Source organism: Canis lupus, chromosome 9, assembly GCF_011100685.1.
Source record: "Canis lupus familiaris isolate Mischka breed German Shepherd chromosome 9, alternate assembly UU_Cfam_GSD_1.0, whole genome shotgun sequence".
In the NCBI taxonomy this organism is placed as follows: Eukaryota; Metazoa; Chordata; class Mammalia; order Carnivora; family Canidae; genus Canis; species Canis lupus.
In genome coordinates this window covers 25,056,110-25,081,008 of record NC_049230.1, presented here as the reverse complement: position 1 = coordinate 25,081,008, position 24,899 = coordinate 25,056,110, and the positions used below count along the sequence as shown (strand labels likewise).

General features: G+C 42.7%; 1 protein-coding gene and 1 pseudogene across 2 annotated transcripts; both read right to left on the bottom strand.

Annotated features, from left to right (window-relative positions):
• Window positions 1-4,753: 4,753 nt before the first annotated feature.
• On the bottom strand, window positions 4,754-7,498 carry ATP5MC1 (ATP synthase membrane subunit c locus 1). Of its 2 annotated transcripts, none has more exons than XM_038547601.1 (5): window positions 7,405-7,498; window positions 6,791-6,838; window positions 5,971-6,048; window positions 5,314-5,492; window positions 4,754-4,973 (listed from the first exon to the last, which is right to left on the bottom strand). In XM_038547601.1, the coding sequence occupies exons 2-5, from the start codon at window positions 6,827-6,829 to the stop codon at window positions 4,859-4,861; spliced, it is 411 nt and encodes a 136-aa protein (XP_038403529.1). In that variant the 5' UTR covers window positions 6,830-6,838; window positions 7,405-7,498; the 3' UTR covers window positions 4,754-4,858. The 2 variants fall into 2 exon arrangements, with proteins under 2 accessions (XP_038403529.1, XP_038403528.1); XM_038547600.1 differs by having other exon boundaries at window positions 7,335-7,447.
• A 1,158-nt stretch (window positions 7,499-8,656) lies between these two features.
• On the bottom strand, window positions 8,657-8,760 carry LOC119873511 (annotated as a pseudogene).
• Window positions 8,761-24,899: the final 16,139 nt, after the last annotated feature.

Sequence of the window (24,899 nt, the reverse complement as noted above, 5' to 3'; positions counted from 1 at the left end):
CATGTGACATACTCTAGGGCAGAAAACATGGAGCACCTATCTTGCATCTCGAGGAACTGACCATTCTTTGAGTGCTGCAGACAGGGTGAACAGAACAGAAATGAGGCCATGGTAACCAGCTGCCCTTCCCCTGGCTATGGATCTCTAGAATTTCAGCTCCTCCTCCTCCTCCTCAGATATGCCTTAAAAAAAAAAAAAAAAAGACTTTATTTATTTACTTGAAAGAGAGAGAACATGAGCAGGGAGGGAGGGGCAGAGAGAGAAGCGGGCTCCCTGCTGAGCTGGGCTGGATCTCAGGACCCAGAGATCACAACCTGAGATGCCTAACTGACTGAGCCACCCAAACACATATGTTTATTTTTCTTTCCAAAGGGCTCAGCCAAGCCTGTGCGAAGAATTTGCAAGTCAAGGCCCGAAGGGCTGTAGAGCATAGCAGCTGCTTAAAGGACCAGCTCACCACCTCCCAAAGGAACTCCAGGAAGCCTCTGAGCCAAGGAAGAGGAAGGGCCAGGGAGAGGCTAGCAGCAGAATGTTAGAAGCTGGCATTACTTAGCCCAGTGTTTACTGACTTTTTCAAGGCAACACCTGGCTGCTTTTCTGGCAGCTTGGCTAGAGGGCAAGAGTATGCCTTCTGGAGCCTCTCCCATATCCTCTGGGGATGGATGACAGAACTAAGCCATCTTCCTACAGGAATTTGGATCCAAGCCTCTCTCTCCCACACAGCACTGGACTGCCTGCTTTGAGCCATCTCTGGGTGCAACAAAGTTTGGTAGCACCTTGCTCACAGCAACAAGGCAAGTATCCTCCCCCAAGGACAGAGGCCAGCAAGTGCCTTAAAGTGCAGGTGACTACTATGCCTCAACTCTCTCTAAAAAGAGAAATTATGGGGTGCCTGGGTGGCTCAGTCGGTGAAACTTTTGTCTTCGGCTCAGGCCATGATCCCAGGGTCTCGGGATCAAGCTCACATGGGGCTCCCTGCCCAGGGGGGAGTTTGCTTCTCCCTCTCCCTTTGCTTGCTGCTCCCCCTACTTGTGCTCTCTCTGCCAAATAAATAAAGAAATTCTAAAAACAAATAAATAAAGAGATCATGAAGATCTTTCTCCCCTTCCCCAAAGTTCTGTGTCCCTTAGAAGCTGTCCTTCCCCTACAGGGTCCAACCTTTTGTTCTGGGCTCAATGCCAGGAAGAGATGATGAGTTCCCATCCAGGTCATAAATTCTGAACTAAAAGGAAAAATCAGAACTCGAACTGAGGGTTCGAGACTTCTGATTAAAGTAATAATACCTATATTAGATATATTTTTAAAAAAGAAAAAAAAAGATTTAATTTTTTAAAGTTATCTCTACGCCCAATGTGGAGCTGAACTCACAATCCGGAGATCAAGTTGCATGCTCTTCCAATTGAGCCAGCCAGGTACCCCCTTAAAGAATTTAGCAATACGTGTTATTACATCTCTCTGAATACATTCCTTTTTTTTTTTTTTAAGATTTTATTTATTCATGAGAGAAACAGGCAGAGGGAGAAGCAGGCTCCATGCAGGGAGCTCGACATGGGACTCAATCCCGGGTCTCCAGGATCAGACCCTGGGCTGAAGGCAGCACTAAACCGCTGAGCCACCCGGGCTGCCCTATTATCATCTCACTTTGTTGTCCCAACCACCAGGAATTGTTCTTTTTTTTTTTTTTTAAGATTTTATTTATTTATTCATAGAGACACACACACACACACACACACACACAGAGAGAGAGAGAGAGAGGCAGAGACACAGGCAAAGGGAGAAGCAGGCTCCATGCAGGGAACCGGATGTGGGACTTGATCCCGGGTCCCCAGGGTCACACCCCAGGCTGCAGGTGGCACCAAACTGCTGTGCCACCGGGGCTGCCCCAGGAATTGTTCTCATCCCCATTTTAGAGATGAGGAATTCAAGTCTCAGGAGAGAGAATTACCCAGTTAGGAAGTGGCAGGGATAGTGCTTGCATTCCCCTCTGACTATGCTCTTTGCTACCACACTGAACTCTTAAAGAGCCTTACTAATTGTTTTTGGTCACTACCTCTGAGAATGTATGAAAACAATGGATACTCTCGAAAAAATACACCTCTGTATCTACTCACAAGTATTTTGCACTAGGCAAAATGGTTCCATCCACCCATGGATCACAGAACCTAAAGAATCTCCATGGTCATGGACTAACTAGCCCTGTTTGGTGTGGGGAAGCATTCTCTCTCAACTCTCTAGGGTTCCACCGGCCCAACTATATTCCCAACCTTGCTGATTTGGATTTAGAAGTTCAGCAATTCGAAGGCTATTTGGAGCTCATGATCATGGAAATTCTTGCCAGCCCCTTAGCAAAAACTAGATTCCTGGAACTTCACAGAAAGTAAAGGGAATCACCTTCCCTGGGGACTGCTCCTTGACTTAGCATTAGAGGATAGTGGCCTGGCAAGGATGCCAGCCTGACATCCTGAAGGGTTACTACATCGTTTTTGTAACATTACCGGTTAATCCACTGCTGCCTTGCAGATACCTCAGCTTCCAGTTCAACCTGAGTTCCATTCTTTCTCTTTGCCCCTAAGATTCCTGGGCTCTGCTTTGGGTTCTATCACTGGTTGATTCACCGTGCACAACCTTGAGAGTTACTTAAGGTAAAGAGGCTAACAACAAAAAAACCCCCAACAGATTATGGTAGACCAGTAGTTCTAAACTGGAAGTGATTTTTTTTTTTGTGCCTCCAGCCAGGAGACATCTGTCAGTATCGGGACTCAGCAATTGGTTGTCATACTTATGGGTAAAAGGAGGTGGCTACCAGCATCTAGTGTGTAGAGGGGCCAGGGATGCTGTCAACACCATACAATGCACAGGACAACCTACCACAATGGATAGCTGGCCCCAAATGTGCCAAGGTTGAAAACTCCTGTGTTGAGACCATGACTGTTGAATGTCAGATGGACTTGGGGCTGGAATCGTTGGCCTGCTGTGTGATAATCGGGCATGTCAGTGAACTTGTGTGAAACATAGGTGAGTCAGCAGAGTGATAAGAACACAGATTCTAAAGTTTGAATTCTAGCTTTACTGATCAGCTGTGTGACCTTCAAAGGTTGCCTTACCTCTCTGAGCCTCTTTTGCCTGGACTATAAAATGACCTATCTCATCATAGAGAGGTCAGAAACTATCCACAGAAAGTGCTTAGCACTGTGCCTGACCCACAAGTGCTCAAATGTTAGCTGAGGTTATAACCACAGTAGTGTCCTTGCTGTTCCTCATCTACAGCACATGGTTTCTGGACCCACATATTCAGTGTGTGATATAGTTCAAGGTCTCCACTCTTAATGCCCCAAACTCCTTAAGGGCAGGATCTTGGATTTCTCTGCCTTCACCAAGACTACTAGGAGGATGCTTAGTTCCTAAATACTTGCAGATTGCCCTTATTTTATTTTTTAAAAAGATTTTATTTATTTATTCATGAGAGACACAGAGAGGCAGAGACACAGGCAGAGGGAGAAGCAGGCTCCATGCAGGGAGACTGATGCAGGACTCGATCCGGAGACTCTCCCTGAGCCAAAGGGAGATGCTCAACCACTGAGCCACTAGGCATCCCTGCCCTTATGTTACAGATAAATTCAACCCATTCTTATTAACTCACTTTTTTTTTTTTCATGTTTTAACCCTCTTTGCTAGCTGTCTTTTACCTGGATGGGAATATTCTTGGTTTCGCTATTTCACAAAAGTCTTGAAGTTAGTTGAGGTAAAGTTTTCACAAAATGGATCCCACTTTTACTGCTTTTGAAACCATCCAGTTTGAGACAGATTGTGTTAACCAGCACTTCCATGTTCATTTTGTCACGGTTTCCTCGTGCAAGGGCTCTGAGGAGCAGTGACTGGATATATCAGCCTAGCACTCTCTTCCCTGGGTTATTAGTCCCACGTTAGCCAAGCTGGGGAAGCCTGCCGGGCACAGATTGAGATCACAAGGAAGATGTTGCATGAGGCTCTCTAAGCAATTTATTAGTTGGTTCAACCAAAAAACCCTCATTCTTTATCCCTAGCAAGGCTAAGATTGTAAATTCTCCAAGAACAGGAACTATACCATATCTGCTTTATTCTAGGCCATTTAGACACTCTTAAGAGTCTTTCATTCTTTCATCTAAGGATGAAAGTGAAACTTGCAAGTGGGTCAAATGCAGGCCGATGGGGGCCCACCTCTAAGTCCAACTGGCTACATCACTTCTTTGGGACTGTTTTCCTATTTGTGCCACCTTATTTGAGGTGCCATCATGAAAACAGATGGGACAGCACAGCAGTTAATGGGTTAGGCTAGCCTGAGGTGGAATCCCCAATTCTTCCACTTCCCAGCTCTGTGATGTTGGATGAGTTATTTCGCTGCCCTAAGCCTTGGTCTCTTCATTTGCAAATTGGTATAAACCACTGTACTCTTCATTCATAAAGTTGTTGAAGTAACAAATGTAAAACAGAGCTTGGTGCAAATTAAGCCCCTTAAGAATGTTTTACCTCATTATATTAAATTTGAAGGGAAAAAAGCACCAATTATTATTACTTACACAAATCCATGCTCCCTCTGGGAAATAAAGGGAACCCTCCATGTTCTCAGGTCATGGCAGTGCCACTTCTCAGCTCAGGAGTTCCAAACCACCAACGGCTGACCTATTCCCATTCCCTTGTCCCCCCCCCCCCCCCCCCCCCCCCCCGTTCCATCAAGGCCCTCTGCAAGGGCAAAGGACAGAGGCGAAGGCATATGGGTTTAGAGAAACGTTGTGTTTAATGGTAAAGCTTAACACACTCCAGCACCAGGCATGGCCTGAAGTCGAAGCAGCAGGGACGGGTAGGTGACCCTCACGGAGCCTCACATGGCGAAGAGGATGAGGAAGGCGACCATCAAACAGAAGAGCCCCATGGCCTCAGACAGGGCAAAGCCCAGAATGGCATAGGAGAAGAGCTGCTGCTTGAGAGACGGGTTCCTGCCAGGGACAGAGATCGATGCCAGGCAGGGGAAAGGAAGGGGTAAGGGCACGGGTGGTGGAAGACACAGGTAGGTTAGGTCAATGCCCGGGGTGGGGATGCTGAAACTGGGGGAGGGCCTAGCCTGCATATATCCTGGGGATTTGGACAGGTGAGCAGAGTACCAACATGGGAGAAGTGGGCCAGGTTGGAAATATTTAAATTCTGATCCAGAGATCATTGGAGAAAACAAAAGATTAATGAAGTCAATCCTAAGCTAGTGGGAGCTCCTGCTGAGGCTTCTCCCTGATGGGGTGAAATTTGTGGTAGGGGATGCTCTAGGCCACCCCCCAAACTTACCTGGCATAGCCAATGATCAAGCTGCCAAACACTGTCCCAATACCAGCCCCTGAACCAGCCACACCAACTGTGGCAGCCCCAGCGCCAATAAACTTGGCTGCTGTGTCAATGTCCCGGGAGACAACACTGGTCTGGAACTCCCGTCGGGCCACCTGGAGTGGGGAGCTGCTGTAGGATGGCTAGAGAGGCAAGTAGGGAAAGAGAGGTGGTAAGGCATAGGACAGGTGGCTAATTCCATCCCCTCACGTGACCCACCCAGGCTGAAACTTGGCAAATTGCCGGACAGGTATAAAATGCTCAGACTGCAGAGCATGCTGGGAATTAGTCTTAGGGCCTATTTTCGGACAGGACCAGGGAAATTTTACGGGTTAGGGAAACTTCACTTTTGCAAACTTCTCACCTACAACTCTCACCTTGGGGTACTTAGCACTGTTAAAGCACTACAGATTCTGTAACTGTCCTCCCACCTGGGCCACTATCTTGAAGAATCCCTTGCTGGGGAAATTAATTAATTTTTAAGATTTTATTTGTAAGTACTGTCTACACCCACTGTGGAGTGTACAAACTACAACTCTGTGATCAAGAGTCACATGCTCTACCGATTGAGCCAACCAGGTGCCCCTGCGGAAATTTAGAAGAGGGCCCATATTCCTTTACCTGTTTAGATGGGATCTCTGGCCTACTCAAGAAGGAGGCAGACAAAGGCCTGATAAGATCCCTGGTACAGCAGCGGATCTGTCAAATCAGAAAGACATGTTCCTCCGTATCAAGAAAAAAGCTCAAAGTATTTCAAGGTCAATTAATGCATTCCTGTTTCTACCAGCTAGGCCTGCCCAGAAGACAGCTGTCCTAAGACCCAGGTGTAGTTAGCAGTGGCAACTTTCCCATTAAAAACCAGGTACCAAAGTTCATTTTTATGGGCACAGCCCTTATCAGTATCCCAGAATGGAACAAGAACCCATGCTAATACGAAAGGAGGTACAGGAAGGGTCTGTACCCAGATCACCAAAAGAATCAGAAAGGGGAAATCTTTTGGTGGAGTGTACTCACTGTTACACACCCTGAATGGACAGGGCCAGTAAGCCTGGTGAGGTTCCTCCAACAACCATCTAAGTAGAGCCCCCTGTAACCTGGCTTCCTTGAAATATGTCAACCTGATGCAGTGGTTCCCAAACATGGCTGAACTTGGGAATCATCTGGAGACTACTAGTCAAGGTTGAGCAGGACTGCTGCGGTAGGCTGCCTTGCTGCCTACCGCCAAGCCAGACTGGGGGTAAAGATCATCTCCAGATCTGACCGCATTCCAAAGCCAAGAAAGGCTGGTTTACAGGTCTAAATAAACCGGGGGCTAGCTGCATCACTACAGCCTCCCCAAAGAGCCAACATCCTCTGGATGCCAGGCTCCTCTCAGTTCATTCATTAAACATCGACAGGTCCCACACCTGGCACTACAGATCACCCCGGAGCCGCAGCTTACCAGAGCCGGAGGAATGAGTAATGCCCCGGTGGTCTGCATTTTCTCAGTCTGCAGAGGGAAAAAAAAAAAAAAAAAAAAAAGATTCATCCACAGCCTAGTCGTTTGCTTAGTGGCGACCTTCGGGCGTCCCCTTCACCCCGCCCGCCCTCCCGGGACCACGTTCTTCCTTGCACCGTGCCCCAGCTGAGGAGGGCATTAGAGGTCAGAGGAACAGCGCGAAAGGGGTCTGCAAAGGAAGGTCACGTAGATCTCCAGCAGAGGAAGGAGGCCCAAACCCCAGGAAGGAAATGTTGCTAAAGAGAATGGTCTCCCGGGAAGGCTTTAGGAGGCAGATACTGGGTCGGTGCCGGGCAGAGTGCTGCCCATTTTACACAGCTGTCCTCGGCCCGCCTCGGTGGGGACAGCTAATCGCTCATTACTTGGTAATTAACAATAATTGTTAAGGATATAGGCACCTAGCGCTTCTCCCGGCCCTGGGGGCAAATGCCCCCCACACGGCCCAGCCCACACCCCTGCCGATCGCTGGCTTCCGGCCCCAAGTCACCTGCACTCCCACAGCCCCGCGGCCCCTAATCCGACCACGGCGCTTGCCCGGCTCAAGGTGACTGACTCACCTCCCGGCTTTAGCTCTAGGTCTCAGCGCTCCGCTCCCCACCCACGTGTCCCGGGATCCCCCCACTCTCATTGGCTGCAATCCTCCCGCATCCTCATTGGTTAACGTCCTCAAGTCCTCCTTTCTTACTGGCTTTCGGCAGCTTCTTCCTCTCTCTCCACAGGAGCTTCGTGGCAGTTCCCGCCTCCCTGCGGGCGAAGGCGGGGTTTTCCTCCGACATCTGGCTTCGGATTGGTCGATCCCTGAAATGCTCAACCATAGAGTCGGCGGGGCTCAGAGGTTCCAGAACCTCCCGCACAAAATGGCGGCCAAGGTGGAAGCTGCAGAAAAAAAAAAAAAAAAAAAAAAAGGCGTGGGAGAGATGACCGGACGCCTTACGCAGACAGACACATGACCTTGGACCTGCGCCTTCATTCGGGCGCTTGGGCCTTCAGGCACGTTGGATGACGGGATTTGTAGTCGGGTCAGAGGCCCCAAGGAGGGCTGAGATCCCGCGAGACGTTCCTCCTGAGGCCGGGAGAGCCAACGCCTTTGCAGCAATTCGCGCTCTCCTGATTCGTGGAACCCTTGCTTCCGCCTTGGAGAATAAAGGCCGCCTGCTGGCCTGGAAAGTTCGCTAGTGGACGAGCGCCTTGTTGGCCTCGGGCAGAGCTCAGCAGCCCTGGACTACCAGCCAGATTTTTTTTTTTTTTATTGTAAAAAAAACCAACTAAGGGTAAAATAATACTCCTATAGAAAAACGAGCAAAGGATAGGAATAGGCAGTCCGCTAAAGAAAAATAGAAATTAAAGAATATGTAACTTAGCTCATCAAAGAAATAGAAGCTTAAGCGCATCACTTGGCATTTATCAAAGAGCAGAATTTTTTGTTTCTTTTTCTCCCCCCTCCCCCTTTCTTTTGGACAACCTTTATTCGTCCGAGGGGGTGCACCGTTCCTGGAATTACTGCAATATCAGGTCTATATGCCTGAAGTGGACGAAGCAAGCTCCCGTTCTGGAAGCTCCTAGTTACAAAAATCCGTTTAATATATTGTCCTAGGGGGCGCCTGGGTGGCTCAGTGGTTGAGTGTCTGCCCTTGGCTCAGGTCGTCATCCTGGGGTCTCCGGATCGAGTCCCACGTTGGGCTCCCCGCAGGGCGTCTGCTTCTCCCTCTGCCTGTGTCTCTGCTTCTCTGTGTCTCTCATGAACAAATAAAATAAAACAAATAAAACAAATAAACAAATAAAACAAATAAAATCTTAATATATATATTATATATATATATAATATATATATATATTCCTAGGTTACAGGACGTATCACATATTAAACTAATAACATACTACACTTGATCTTAGCCAAAAGGGGGAGAAGCAATCAATTCTTTTTATTCATGCGAGCCAGGCACTGTCCTATATACTATTGTTGGCGAAAGCATGAGTTAGGAAACCTTTCCAGAAAACAATGTGGATTGGGAGAAAATAAAATAATAGTTAATTCTGGATAGAGTAGTAAGGGTGATTTATATTTCTATGAGTCTATATAATAGAAAAATATTTAAAATTATACCAATCTGGAAAGTTAGACCTCTGGACTCTTAGAAAAATATTTTAAGATCTAGATGTAAGAGAGACTGCCAACATGGTGTAAGGGAAGGAGTGTGGAGTTTTGAGATAACACAGACTTGAGTTCCTATCATGGCTCTACCATATAACTGGATATAGATATTTCTGAGATTACCAAATCTCTCTTGGCTTTAGTGTTATAAACTACCATTGATTGAGGCCTCACCGTATGCCAAACACCGTATGCAAGCACCGTGTTAAGCTCCTTCAACTCTTAGATGATTTAATCTTTATAACAACCCTGTAAGTAGGTATTATTATCCCCACTTTACAGATTATTTCATTTCACAGAACACCTTTCTTCAGTTTGACATATTTGGTTAAAAGGTAGAGTCAGTATTTGAACCCAAATCTATCTGGGTCCAAGGTGAAGCTCTTAACCTAACGGCTAAGGAGGTTCTTGGGCCTCCTAAAAGCAAGGGACATGTAAAACAGAGTTAATACTTGCCTTATAGAAATATATGTTTTATAAAAATAAAATAAATGCAATGCATAGATTGGTAGTTGGTGAATGCTCTCTTTTTGTTCCTACTCTAAGAAAAGTTATATTTTCATGGGGATTATCTCTATGTGTATTTTTTTTCACACAGACTTGTCACATAGCTCTATTCCTAGCATACACTCAAAGTTGTTAAGTTTATCCTGTGACATACTAGAAATCATGCAGTTCAATGTCATGTTTACAATGTGAATTTTGGAGCCAAACTAGCAGGTTTCAAATCCTGGCACTGCCACTTAATACTGTGTGATTTGGGGCAAGGTTCTTAATATTTAAGACTCAGTCTCCATCTATAAATGGGAGATATTCCTTTTTCAACAGGATTATTATAAGGAGTAAATGAGATAGTATATGCGGAGGTGGTCTTTTAATTATTGAAATAAAAAGTACTAGTAAACCAGGAGTGAGTGTGTGAAGTGAAAGGCAGTGGGAAACCCAAATCTGGAACTGACATCTTGGGGCTAGATAAGCTATCTTGGAGGCCAAAAAGCTGTGGGAACTCCTAGAAGATTGCTGTGTAGGCAGAAATGCTACTGATGAAAGTGGCAAAGAGCAAACTTGCGAGTGATAAACCAGGAGTCTGATTCCCCTTTCCAAAGGCGTTTCAGACTCTCCAAAACTCTCCTCTTCTACCTAGAGTCTTACCACAAGATTTCCCTTTCCCTCAAGCCCAGTTCCTCACTAAGAATTCAACAAACATTTTTGACCACAGATGAATAATACCAGTTTCCACTCCAGACAAACTTCACACTAGCAGGAAAATAATTATGCAGACAAATAATGGAAACTAATCATCTTAATGAGCACCACAAGGAAACGACTTACAAAATACAAAGAAGGGGGAGACTGACTTCATATGGAGAGAACCAAGGAAGGCCTTTTTGAAAAAAAATTTTTTTTTCTGGGCTAAGTTTTGAGGATAAATATAAGTTAACTAGATATGTCAGGGGAGAGGGTGAGAATGGATGAGGCTATTCCAGGCAGAGTGAACAACATGTATAAAAACACAGGAGAGTTGGTGTATCCAATCTTAGACCAGTCAGCCATGGCCAGGACACAGCGCAAATGTGACTGCTGTGCTTCCATTTCTGGCAATATGGCTAAATTAAATATTCTGAAAATCCTCCTGCCACAACACCTAAAGATGCTACCTAAAGATAAAATAAAACAAATATATTTAAAAATGCATGGCCTTGTTTTGACAGCTAAAAGAAAATGTGATCTCTATTATATTAAATTACCAATTTTCCACAGTCCGAAAAAAAAAACACCCCCTCTACTAAATGACCCAGCTGGTGATGATATATTCTGGGACAGCAATAGTAACAAATATAAAAGGAGGGATTTTTGGGGGGGAAGGGGAGAGATGACTCATGGTGATAAATGCTAGCTTTTAAATGTGTAACTGGGCTCACAAGAAAGTAAGGAAAGTCCTTAGGGACCTGAAACAAAGGAAGAACATAAAACCAGAGCAGTAAACATGTAATATTAAACTGAAGCAGCCATGGCTGGGAATATGGTGGGATCAAGAAAGGAGAGTGAGTTGCAGGAATTAAGAGGCTTGAGTTTTAATCCTTCATGAGGACAGAAGGGTTTGGGGCCTGTATAAGAAAGGGAGTTAGGATTGAAATTTTCAAATAAAGTGGGTGGTCCTGGTGGCCCAGCAGTTTGGCGCCGCCTTTGGCCCAAGGTGTGATCCTGGAGACCGGGATCGAGTCCTACGTCAGGCTCCCTGTGTGGAGCCTGCTTCTCTCCCACTCCCTCTGCCTGTGTCTCTGCCTCTCTCTCTCTCTCTGTCTCTCATGAGTAAATAAATAAAATCTTTAAAACACATACACACACACGTTCTAGGAATAGTGAGGAAGGAGCAAGAGGGAGAGTCATGGGAGATGAAGTCAGAGAGAGAAGGCTGGTGGAAGCTGGGGTGGGAGAGGAGGCCTCTGAAATGTTGATCTTATAAGAATTTTGGCTTTTTAAAAATTTTTCTTCAAAGATTTTATTTATTTATTCATGAGAGACAGAGAGGCAGAGACATAGGCAGAGGGAGAAGTAGGCTCCCTGCAGGAGCCCGATGTGGCACTCGATCCTGGACCCCAGGATCATGTCTTGAGCCAAAGGCAGATGCTCAACTGCTGAACCACCCAGGCACCCCAGAATTTTGGCTTTTACTCTGAGTGAAATGGTGACCCATTTGAGCAGAAGAGTGACACAGCCTGATTTATGTTTTAAAAGGATAGCTCTGGGGCAGGCCCGGTGGCACACCGGTTTAGTGCCGCCTGCAGCCCAGGGTGTGATCCTGGAGATCCTGGATCGAGTTCCACGTCAGGCTCTCTGCATGGTGCCTGCTTCTCCCTCTGCCTGTGTCTCTGCCTCTCTCTCTCTCTCTGCGTCTCTATAGAATAAATAAATAAAATCTTAAAAAAAAAAAACTCAGAAAAGCCTTTAAAAAATAAATAAAAGGATAGCTCTGATAATAGAATATTTGGGTGGAAGTAGGGAGGCAAGGGGACAAGCAGGGACACCAATTGAAGGTTATTGTAATAACCTAGATAAGAGATAATGTGACTTGGACTGAGATGGTAGCAGTGGAAGTATAAGGAATAATCAGATTTTGGTTTTATTTTAAAGGTAAAGGTGGGGGAATCCCTGGGTGGCTCAGGGGTTTAGCACCTGCCTTTGGCCCAGGGCGTGATCCTGGGGACCCTGGATCAAGTCCCAAATCGGGCTCCCTGCATGGAGCCTGCTTCTCCCTCCGCCTGTGTCTCAGCCTCTTTCTGTGTCTCTCATGAATAAATAAATAAAATCTTAAAAAAAAATAACGGTAAAGGTGATGTAGAGCCTGTTAATGGATGATGAGGATGAGAGAATGAGAAGAGTTAAAGACTGGTTTCTAGCCTGAACAGCTGGGATGATAGATTTTCCAGGATGAGTCTTGACTGTGATTAGAGCAGATTTTTTAAAAAATATTTTACTTATTTATTCATGAGACACACACACACACACACGCACACACACACAGAGTCACAGGCAAAGGGAAAAGAAGGCTCCATGCAGGAAGCCGGTCACGGGACTCAATCCGGGGTCTCCAGGATCAGGCCCTGGGCTGAAGGCGGTGCTAAACCACTGAGCCACCCGGGCTGCCCATGGTTTTGTTTTTGTTTTTGAAAGTGGGATTAGGATTTACTTTTGCCATATTAAGTTTAAGGTAACTGTTAGACATTCAAGTGAAGATGACAAGTAGACTTTTGAATATATGCGTCTGGGGCCCCAGAGAAATCTAGGCTTGAAATATGTATATAAAATCAGTAAATAGTCAGTATTTATTCTGAGATTGGATGAGACCATCAAAGAAATAGTGCATCAAAAAAAGAAAAAAAAAAAAAAAAAAAGAAAGAGTGCATCACATGTAGACATATCATAGCCAAACTGTGAAAAGACCTAGAGAAAGAGAGAATCTTGAAAGCAGCAAGAGAATAACAGCTCATCATGGACAAAGTATCCTCAGTAGGATTTATGCTAATTTTTCACCAGAAACTATGGAGATTATGGAGTCCAGAAGACAATGGGATGGCATATTCAAAGTGCTGAAAGAAAAGGACTATCAGCCAAGAATTCTATATCTAGTAAAACTATCCTTCAAAAACTATAGTAGAAATTAATTACTAGCAGAACTTCCCTACAAGAAATATTAAAGGGAGCCTTTCAGGAAGAAATGATAGAACACTAGTGAGTAACTCAAATCCACATGAAGAAATAGAGTACTAACAAATGGAAACACAGGTAAATATAAAAGACAATATAATGTGTTTTTGTTTGTAACTTATCTCTCTTCTATCTCATTTAAAAGAAAATTACAGGGATCCCTGGGTGGCGCAGCGGTTTGGCGCCTGCCTTTGGCCCAGGGCGCGATCCTGGAGACCCGGGATCGAATCCCATGTCGGGCTCCCGGTGCATGGAGCCTGCTTCTCCCTCTGCCTGTGTCTCTGCCTCTCTCTCTCTGTAACTATCATAAATAAAAAAAAAAAAAATAAATAAAAAATAAATAAATAAATAAATAAAAGAAAAGAAAATTACATAAAGAGATTATTGCAAAGCTGTGTTAATGGGGTTTATAATTTCTAAAGATGTAATTTGTACAATAATAATAGTACGAAGGAGAGTGGAGGAATTAAGCTACATTGAAGTAAAGTTTTTGTATACTTTTTAAGAAAGATTTTATTCATTTATTCATGAGGGACACAGAGAGAGAGAGAGGCAGAGACACAGGCAAAGGGAGAATCAGGCTCCCCACAAGGAGCCTGATGCAGGACTCAATCCCGGGATCACACCCTGGGCCAAAGGCAGACGCTCAACTTCTGAGCCACCCAGGCATCCTAAGCTTTTGTATACTTTTGAAATTAAGTTAGTGTTAGTTCAAAGTAGATTTTTTATGTTAAGCTGCTAATTGTAATCCCCACAGCAGCCATTAAGTAATAACTCAAAACATACAGCAAAAAACCCACAGGAGAATTAAGATGACATACTAGAAATATCTATTTGACACAAAAGAAAAAATTCACAAGTATGTGGAAATTAAATGATATGCTCCTAGAAAACCAGTAGGTCAGAGAAGAAACGAGGGAAATTAGAAAATACTTTAAGATAAGGGAAAATGAAAACATAAGTACCAAACTTCATAGGATGCAGCTAAATCTGTTCTTAGGGGTAAAATTATAGCTGTTAATACTTATATTAAAAGAAAGGGATGGGGCAACTGGGTAGCTCAGTGGTTGAGCTTCTGGCTCAGGCCATGATCCTGGGGACCTGGAATTGATTTCTGCACCAGGATCCCTGCAGGGAGCCTGCTTCTCCCTCTGCCTATGTCTTGCCTCTCTCTGTGTGTATCTCTTGAATAAATAAATAAAAACTTTAAAAAAAGGGGATGATCTCAAATCAATAACCCACTCTTCCACCTTAAAAACCTGAAAAAGAGAAAATCAAACCCAGAGCAAGAAGAAAGGAAATAATAAAGATAACATGAAAATAAGTGAAATAGGGCAGCCCCGGTGGCGCAGCGGTTTAGCACCGCCTGCAGCCCAGGGCGTGATCTTGGAGACCCGGGATCGAGTCCCACATCGGGCTCCTTGCATGGAGCCTGCTTCTCCATCTGCCTGTGTCTTTGCCTCTCTCTCTAGCTATGTCTCTATGAATAAATAAATTAAAAATCTTAAAAAAAGAAAAAAAGAAAAGAAGTGAAATAGAAAATAGATAGTAGAAAAATCAACAAAAACAATAAAGGTTGATTCTCTGACAAGATGAACTATATTGACAAACCTTTAGGTAGACTAACCAAAAAAACCAGAAGATTCAGGGGTGCCTGGGTGGCTCAGTGGTTTAGTGTCTGCTTTCAGCCCAGAGCGTGATCCTGGAGTCCCAGGATCGAGTCCCACATCAGGCTCCCTGTATGGAGCCTGCTTCTCCCTCTGCCTGTGTCTCTGCCTCTCTCTGTGTGTCTCTCATGAATAAATTTAAAAATAAAATTAAGGGATCCCTGGGTGGCGCAGCGGTTTGGCTCCTGCCTTTGGCCCAGGGCGCGATCCTGGAGACCGGGATCGAATCCCACATCGGGCTCCCAGTGCATGGAGCCTGCTTCTCTCTCTGCCTGTGTCTCTGCCTCTCTCTCTCTCTCTCTGTGTGACTATCATAAATAATAAAAATTTAAAAAAAAAGTAAAAAAAATAAAATTAAACAATTAAAAAAATCTTAAAAAACCAGAAGATTCAAATTACTAAAATTAGGAGTGGAAGACGAAATATCACCATGGACCTTATAGAAATAAAATGGATTATAAGAGAATACTATGAATAATTATATTCCAACAAATTAGATAATTCAGATGACATGGACAAATTTCTAGAAAGACACACACTGTTGAAACTGACTTAAGAAGAAATAGAAAAAAAAAAGAAGAAGAAATAGAAAATCTCGGGGCATCTGGCTGACTCAGTCGGAAGAACATGCAACTCTTGATCTTGGGGTTGTGAGTTCAAGTGTTACACTGGATGTTAAGATTACTTAAATAAAGAAAGAAAAACTTTTAAAAAAGGAGAAATAAAAAATCTCAACAAATCTATAACAAATAAAGACACTGAATTAGTAACAGAATAAACTCCCAAAAATAAAAGCCCAGGTCCAGAGAATTCTACAAAACATTTAATGAAGAACTGACATCGATCCTTTATAAACTCTTAAAAAAATAGAAAAGCATGGGAGGCAGCACTTCCCAACTCATTCTATGAAACCTGTAGTACCCTGCTACCAAAACCAGGTAATAAGATCACAAGAAAACTACAGGCCAAGTATCTTTTATGAATATGGATACAAGGGCTCTCAAGAATATACTAACAAACCAAATCCAGCAACAAAGAAAAAGGATTATATGCCATTACTGAATGGGATTTGTCCCAGGAATGCAGGGTCAGTTTAACATGCAAAAACAACTAATACAATACAGCATATTAATATAATAAAGAGCAAAAACCCCATGACCAACCCTATAAATATAGAAAAAGCACTGACAAAATGCAACATACTCTCATGATAAAATTATTCAATAAACTGGAACAGGAGGGAATTTTTGCTATGGGGATTCAATACAATCCCTATCAAAATCTCAGCTGGCTTCTTTGCAGAAATTGAAGAGCTAACGCTAAAATTCAAAAGAAAATTCAAGGCACCTGTAACAGCAAAAACAATCTTGAAAAGGAAGGACAAAGTTGGAGGACTCATACTTCCCAATTTCAAGACTTACTACAAACTACAGTACTCAGGAGAGTATGGTACTAGCATGAGGACAGATGACAGATCAATGTAAAAGAAGTAAGAGTCCAGAAATAAATCCTTACATTTACAGTTAAATTGTTTTCAACAGGACAACTCATTTTCTTTTTTTTTTTTTTTTTTTTGGACAACTCATTTTCTAAGAGAGCTCAATGGAGGAAAGGATACTGGTGTCAACAAATGGTACTGGGTTAACTGGATATCCACATGCAGAAGGATAAAGCTGGCCTCCTACCTCACACCAGGTACAAAAATTAGTTCAAAATGCATGACAGATCTAAATATAAGAGCTGAAACAATAATACTCTTAGAAGAAAAATAGGTATAAATCTTTCTGGTCTTAGATTAGGCTATATTTCTTTAGATATGACACCAAAAGCACAAGTAACAAAAGGAAAAAGATAAATTGGATGTAATTAAAACCTTTTGTGTTTCAAAGAATACCATCAAGATAGTGAGAGGACAACCCACATAATACAAGAAAATTTTTGCAAATCATATATTTAGTAAGGGACTTGAGTCTAAAATATATGAAGAGGTCTTATAACTCAGTAAAAACAAAACAAAACAAGACAAATCCAATTTAAAAATAGGCAAAAGGGGCAGCCTGGGTGGCTCGGCGGTTTAGTGCCGCCTTTGGCCCAGGGCCTGATCCTGGAGACCCGGGATCGAGTCCCACATCGAGCTCCCTGCATGGAGCCTGCTTCTCCCTCTGCCTGTGTCTGCCTCTCTCTCTCTCTCATGAATAAATAAATAAAATCTTAAAAAAAATAAAAATAGGCAAAAGATCTGAAGAGACATTTCCCCTTCAAAAACATACAAATGGGGTGACTCAGTCAGTTAAGCATCTGCCTTTGGCTCAGGTCATGATCTCAGGATCCTGGGATCCAACCCTGTGTCAGCCCTGCTCATCAGGGAGTCTGCTTCTTCCTTTCCCTTTCTCTCTGCTCCTTCCCCTACTCATGCTTTCTCTCTCACACTCTCTCTCTCTCAAGTAAACAAATAAAATCTTTAAAAAATACATATACAAATGGCCAATAACCACATGAAAAGATAATCAGTTATTAGCTTTTGGGAAAATGCAAATCAAAACTGCAATGAAAAAAAACCTGCAATGAGATACCACTTCATACCCACTAGGATGGCTATATTCAAAAAGACAAATAAGGGATCCCTGGGTGGCGCAGCGGTTTGGCGCCTGCCTTTGGCCCAGGGCGCGATCCTGGAGACCCGGGATCGAATCCCACATCGGGCTCTCGGTGCATGGAGTCTGCTTCTCCCTCTGCCTATGTCTCTGCCTTTCTCTCTCTGTGACTATCATAAAAAAAAAAAAAAAAAAAAAAAAAAATTAAAAAAAAAAATCAAAAAGACAAATAATAACCAGTGCTGGTGAAGACATGGAGAAATCAGAACACTCATTCACTCACTGCTCGTAGGAATATAAAATGCTGCAGCCACTTTGGAAAATAGTTTGGCAGTTTCTCCAAATGTTAAACATAGAATTACCATATGACTTAGCATTTCCATTTTAGGTATATACCCAGAAATGAAAGAGAAAGGGAAATGTATGTCCATAAAAAACTTGTACATAAATGTTCATAGCAGCTGTACTTATAATAGCCATAAACTGGAAATAATACAAATTTCCATCAACCAATAAAAGAATAAACAAAATGTGGCATATCCATAACATGGAATAGTGTTTGATCATAAAAAGGAATGAATATTAATAAATTTTACAACCTGGAGAAACCTTGGAAACATTATGCTTAGTGACAGGAGCCAGATACAAAAAATTTCATATTGTGTAAATTCTATTTATATGGAATTTTTCCAGAATAGGCAAATCTATAGAGATGAAAAGTAGATTATCAGTTGCCAGGGGCTGAGGGGGAAGTGGGAGTGATGCTAAGGGGTATGGGGCTTCTGTTTAAAGTGATGAAAATGTCTAGACTTGACTGTGGTGCTGATTGCACGACTCTGAATATATTAAAAATCCTGGAATTATAAATTTCAAATGGGTGAATTATATGTCATGTGAATTATGAAAACTCTTTGAGAGTCAAAAATATTTTTTTAGGCTGCCTAACCATGTAAATGTACTTAATTCCACTAATTTGTACACTTAAAAATGGTTACAATGGTACATTCATTATGTATATTTTACTACAATTAAAATGTATACATGTATATCACACATATATGCAACACACATATACACAACAACATGGAGAAAAATATATCCAAGTAATGTGTAAATATTTTAATGGCATATCATGACTCTTAGACACACAGAGAGAAACAGAAAAATCTGAAAAATACATCATGGTTTCCTCTGGGTTTTTAGGTTATAAAGTAACAGATGCTTTAATTAATCTATTTTTTACTTCTTTGCATTGTCTACGTTGTACAAAATAATATATATTACACATTTACTTTGAAAGATAAAATATATAAATTAACAATAAAAATGTACCTTTTGGGTGAACAGCATAATGTAGAGATGTTGAATCACTATGTTGTACACCTGAAGTTAGTGCAACATTGTGTGTCAACTATACTAAAAAAAATTAAATTTACAAATAAATAAATAGCATACAGATTCAGAAAAAAAAACACATACTTTTTGGTTCAAGGTTAAAAAAAAGAATGAGTATAGATAGAGAAATTCAAGGAAGGAGCTTTGGCCACTCCAATATTGTGAGATTGGGGAAATGAGAACTAGCAAAGAAGGCTGAGAAGGAATGGCTAGTGAAGTAGGAGGATAATTAAGGTAAAACGGTGACAAATGACTAAACCCACTCCAATCAGCTTTCATACCCAGGTATCCACAAAATTCCTCTTGTGAAATTAATAATGATCTAAGCTTGTACATCGAGAAGTCAAGTCTAAATCTCATCTAGTTGATCACTCTCTCCTTAAAACACTCTTCATTTGACTTTCACCATTTCATCTGGCTGTTCAACTAAAACTTACTTTAAAAATGGTAATTGGGGGGGACGCCTGGGTGGCTCAGCAGTTGAGTGGCTGCCTTTCACTCACTTCGTGATCCTGGGATCTTGGGTTGGAGTCCTTCATTGGGCTCCCTGCAGGGAGCCTGCTTCTCCCTCTGCCTGTGTCTCTGGCTCGTTCTGTGTCTCTCATGAATAAATAAATAAATAAAATCTTTTAAAAGTAAATAAAAATGGTTAAAGAAAAATAAGCATTTATCTGGTCTTTCTAGTAGGAAATGTATTTTAGGATAATCAAGTAGTAGATCAATTGACAAAGAAAGACTTGGGCAGTCCTGGTGGCTCAGCGGTTTGGTGCCACCTTCAGCCAGGGCTTGATCCTGGAGATCTGGGATCGAGTCCCACGTGGGGTTGCCTCTATGGAGCCCGGGTGTCTCTGCCTCTCTCTGTGTCTCTCATGAATAAATAAAATCGTAAAAAACAAAACAAAACAAAACAAAAAACCTTTACTGAATAATCTAGAATTTGAACACCACCATTTTGCAAACCCTCTGAAATTATTATTATTTTTTAAGACTTTATTTATTAATCATGAGAGACCCAGAGAGAGAGAGGCAGAGACACAGGCAGAGGGAGAAGCAGGCTCCATGCAGGGAGCCTGATGTGGGACTCGATCCCAGAACTCCAGGATCCTGCCCTGAGCTAAAGGCAGACGCTCAACCGCCGAGCCACCCAGAGATCCCCAAGTCTTTTCTTTTTAAAGATTTTATTTATTTATTTTAGGGAGAGAAAGCACAAGCCAGGAGGAAGAAGAGCAGAGGGGGAAGGAGAGGGAGAGAGAGATAACCTCCAGCAGACTCCGAGCCTAGGGCAGAGCCTGATGTGGGGCTCAATCCCATGACCCTGAGATCATGATCTCAGCCGAAACTGAGAGTTGGATTTTCAGCCGACTGAGCCACTCAGGTATCCCAAACACCTAATTTTCAGTTTATAAGAAATCCAGGTGATAGGAGGAACAAGCTAAACAATACCACAAGGGAGCAACTAGACAAATCCAGGAGTTAGGACATCTGGGCTAATGCCTTCAACAAGCAGTTATGAAAGGCATCTAAAATACCTAAATACCTTTTAGATGGGGATAATTGGGAAATTTTTATTATGGCTTAGGTATTAAATGAGAGGAAAATTTACTAATTTGGAAAGAGAGATGATTGATAAAAAAAAGTTATTAGATAGTATCAACATGATCTCACATTGATTAAAAAAACCCATACATTAAAATATATATATCTAAAAGATCCAGGTATTGGGGATCCCTGGGTGGTGCAGCGGTTTGGCGCCTGCCTTTGGCCAAGGGCGCGATCCTGGAGACCCGGGATCGAATCCCACGTCGGGCTCCTGGTGCATGGAGCCTGCTTCTCCCTCTGCCTATGTCTCTGCCTCTCTCTCTTTCTCTCTCTGTGACTATCATAAATAAATAAAAAATTAAAAAAGAAAAAAAAAGATCCAGGTATTACTGGAGTACCAAATTATTAACATTGGTACTCTCAGTGTGGTTAGAATATGATGTTTCCATTTTATTATTTTTGCTTCCCTACATTTTCTCATTTTCTGCAATGCTTGTGGATGTCTTTTGGAATAATAGCAGGTTCTTTAAAAACATAATACTGAATATAAAATACTGAAAAGACTGAAAATGAGAAAAAGAGAGGAATGGGGAGAGAGGACTAAATATCTTTCTTTTGAGGAATTTTCCTGGAAAAGGGAAGAGTGAGGGCACATGGGTAGCTCAGTGGTTGAGCGTCTGTCCACCTTCAGCTCAGGGCATGATCCTGGGATTGAATCCTGGGATTGAATCCTACATCGGGGTCCCCGTGGGGAGCCTGCTTCACCCTCTGCCTATGTCTCTGCCTCTCTCTGTGTCTCTCATGAATAAATAAAGAAAATCTTAAAAAAAAAAAAGAAAAATAGCATGACTTTATGCTGATTGGAATGCACCAACAGATATGCAAAAAACTGATGATAAAGGAGAGAAAGGGGAGGACGTCCAAAGAAATGCTCTTAAGTGGCCAAGAGGAGCTGGCCTTAGGTGACTGTATTAATATTGGGCACGATATCCTTAAAAGCAAAAAGCACTACTACAGACAAGAGGATCATATAAACATCAATAAAGGGTTCAATTCATAAAGAGACTGTAGTAATTCTGAACTGTATGCATCTAATAGTATGCATGTGATGTGAACACTGACAGAATTATAAGGAGAAATCCAGAAATTCATCAGCATGGTGGGAGACTTAACACATCTCTGTTTGGGGATCCCTGGGTGGCGCAGCGGTTTGGCGCCTGCCTTTGGCCCAGGGCGCGATCCTGGAGACCCAGGATCGAATCCCACATCAGGCTCCCGGTGCATGGAGCCTGCTTCTCCCTCTGCCTGTGTCTCTGCCTCTCTCTCTCTCTCTCTCTGTGACTATCATAAATAAATACAAACTTAAAAAAAAAAAAAAAAAAAAAAAAAAAAAAAACACATCTCTGTTTGTAACAGACAGATCTAGCAGGCCAATAATTAACTATGGTATAGAAGATTTGAACAGCACAATTAACTACCTTCATTTATTTAACTTACACAGAACTCTGCATTCCGTAATTAGAGAGTATGCATTCTTTTCAAGCACACATGGGAGATGCCTTTGTGGCTCAGCAGTTGAGTGTCTGCCTTTGGCTCAGAGCATGATCCCAGTCCAGGGATTGATTCCCACATTGGGCTCCCTGCAGGGAGCCTGCTTCTCCCTCTGCCTGTCTCTGCCTCTCTCTCTCTGTCTCTCATGAATAAATAAATAAAATATTTTAAAAAAGAAAAAGCACACATGGAACACTTATAAAAATTGACCACTTACTGAGCCACAAAATAAGCTTCAATAAATATCAAAGAGGGATCCCTGGGTGGCGCAGCGGTTTGGCGCCTGCCTTTGGCCCAGGGCGCGATCCTGGAGACCCGGGATCGAATCCCACATCGGGCTCCCGGTGCACGGAGCCTGCTTCTCCCTCTGCCTATGTCTCTGCCTCTCTCTCTCTCTCTCTGTGACTACCATAAATAAATGAAAATTAAAAAAAAATAAAAAATAAATAAATATCAAAGAGTCAATATCACACAGACCACATTCTCAGACCACAATGCAATTAAATAAGAAACCAAGACATTAAAATCTATGTGATTAGACATTAAAAAAACACACACACAAAACCCTTTCAAATGTGACTTAGAGTCATACCAAGAATTGAGGATAGTATTTGGAAAAGGTTAAGTGAAGACTCATAACCAAGCAGACACCCCAAAAGGTCTCTACTATATTGTAGGCCATGTTGTCTGGTACATGCATGCACATTTGTGCAAACACACACACACACACACACACACACACACACACACACACACTTTTCTCCTAATACAGCCCAAGATGAGCCCGCTAAGCTCGATAACTACAACTCATCTTCCCAAAGTTAAAATCATCCACATCCAGCTAGTTTCCAGAGGCAACACGATGAGGTAACTATTTTCCAAGTACATAATCTTTTTAAAAAAAATATATTTACTTATTCATGAGAGACACAGAGAGAGAGAGAGGTACAGACACAGGCAGAGAAAGAAGCAGGCTCCATGCAGGGAGCCCCATGTGGGACTCAATCCCATGTCTCCATGATCACGCCCTGGGCCAAAGGCAGGTGCCAAATCACTGAGCCACCCAGGGATCCCCCACCAAGTACATAATCTACTACTGTCTTGTCTTGTAGTTTAGGCTCAATCTCACTTCAGTATGACTCTATATCACTCTGTCATCTATGGAGTAAACAATAAGTATAATGTCTACCTGCCCCACACTATGCTCATGTAGGGGCCAAGGGTGGGCCACCCCAAGATGGCCACTTTGGCATGAAGATTATTCTGAAGGCAATGGAGACCCTATGAGCTCAAGAGAGACTTTCGCCCCTCCTTTAACTGCAAAGAAGAATCTAAACTGGAGGATCCTTCCAGAATAAGGGTTATTAGCTTATTATCTGAGGAATATTATCTGCGTAACCCATCTGTATGGCAGGGAACCTCTTCCACCCTCCTGTGAATTGCATTCCTTCCCTCTGAAGCCCCAGACTCCAACCTCTTCTCCTTAGTGTGGAATGACATATAGACCTCATTTTGCCTGATCGTCTTTGGAAGTTCCATGTCTGTGTGGATTCCCCACTCATACACTATTAAACTTGATTTTCTCCTGTTAATCTGTCTCATGTCAATGTGATTCTTAGCCCACTTAGAAGGACCCATGAGGCGACAGGAATTCTGGCTCCCTGACACTCACACAGGCTTCCTTCCTTGAGCAAAACTCTCAGATGGTGCAAGCATCAGGGCAGATGCATGGACACTTGGTTCATTTGTCTAGGTGTAGTGCCAAGTCCTTTTGAAACTGGGTTTACTGTGTTTCAGTTTATCCACAACTTACACCTCTGTTCAGTCATTATCTTTGCACAAACTTCTTCCAAGTTCTGGCTCAATTCCTCCCTCTCTCATGATTTAAAAAATGTCACATGATACAATCTACGTCTAAATCAATTTTGCAACTCCCAGCATGTTGCTGATGAAGACACATTCATTTATTTTTTTGAAAAATTTGTATTGCATTGCAATCCATGCAACATAAAGCTTACCATCTTAAAAACAAAACAAACAAAACTTACCATCTAGCCATTTAAAAAATCCACTCCCCTCCTTCATCTTAATCATTTAAAAAAGTTTTTTTGAGATTTAATTTATTTATTCATGAAAGACAAAGAGAGAGGCAGAGACATAGGCAGAGGGAGAAGCAGGCTCCCTGCAAGGAGCTGGATGTGGGACTCAATCCCTGACCCTGAGATCATGCCCTGAACTGAAGGCAGCCGCTCAACTGCTGAGCCACTCAAGTGCCCCTTAGCCGTTTGTTTGTTTGTTTGTTTTAAATTTATTTGAGAGAGAGTGTGTGAGCGGGAGGAGAGGTTGTGGGAGAGAAAACTTTAAGCAGACTCCACACTGAGGGTGGAGCCTGATGTGGAACTTAATCTCACGACCCTGATATCATGATCTGAGTCAATACCAAGTGCTAGATGCTTAACCAACTACACTTCCCAGATGCACCTCCATCTTAGCCATTTTTAAAAAGATTTATTTACTTATTTAAGAGAGAGAGGGAGACAAGCCGACTCCCCACTGAGCAGGGAGCCCGATGTGGGGCTGAATCCCAGGACCCTGAGATCATGACCTGAGCTGAAATCAAGAGTTGGATGCTTAACTAATTGTACATTTATTTTTAAATGTACAATTTGGAGGCATTAAATACATTCATATTGGGGGACACCTGGATGGCTCAGCGGTTAAGCTCTGCTTTCAGCTCAGGGTATGATCCTGGAGTTCAGAGATCCAGTCCCACATCAGGCTCCCTGAGGGGGAGCCTGCTTCTCCCTCTGCCTATCTCTCCGCCTGTCACTCTCTGTGCCTCTCACAAATAAATAAATACATAAATTCTTAAAAATAAATGAATCAATAAATAAATACATACATACATTCATTCATATTGGGACACCTGGGTGGCTCAGTCGATT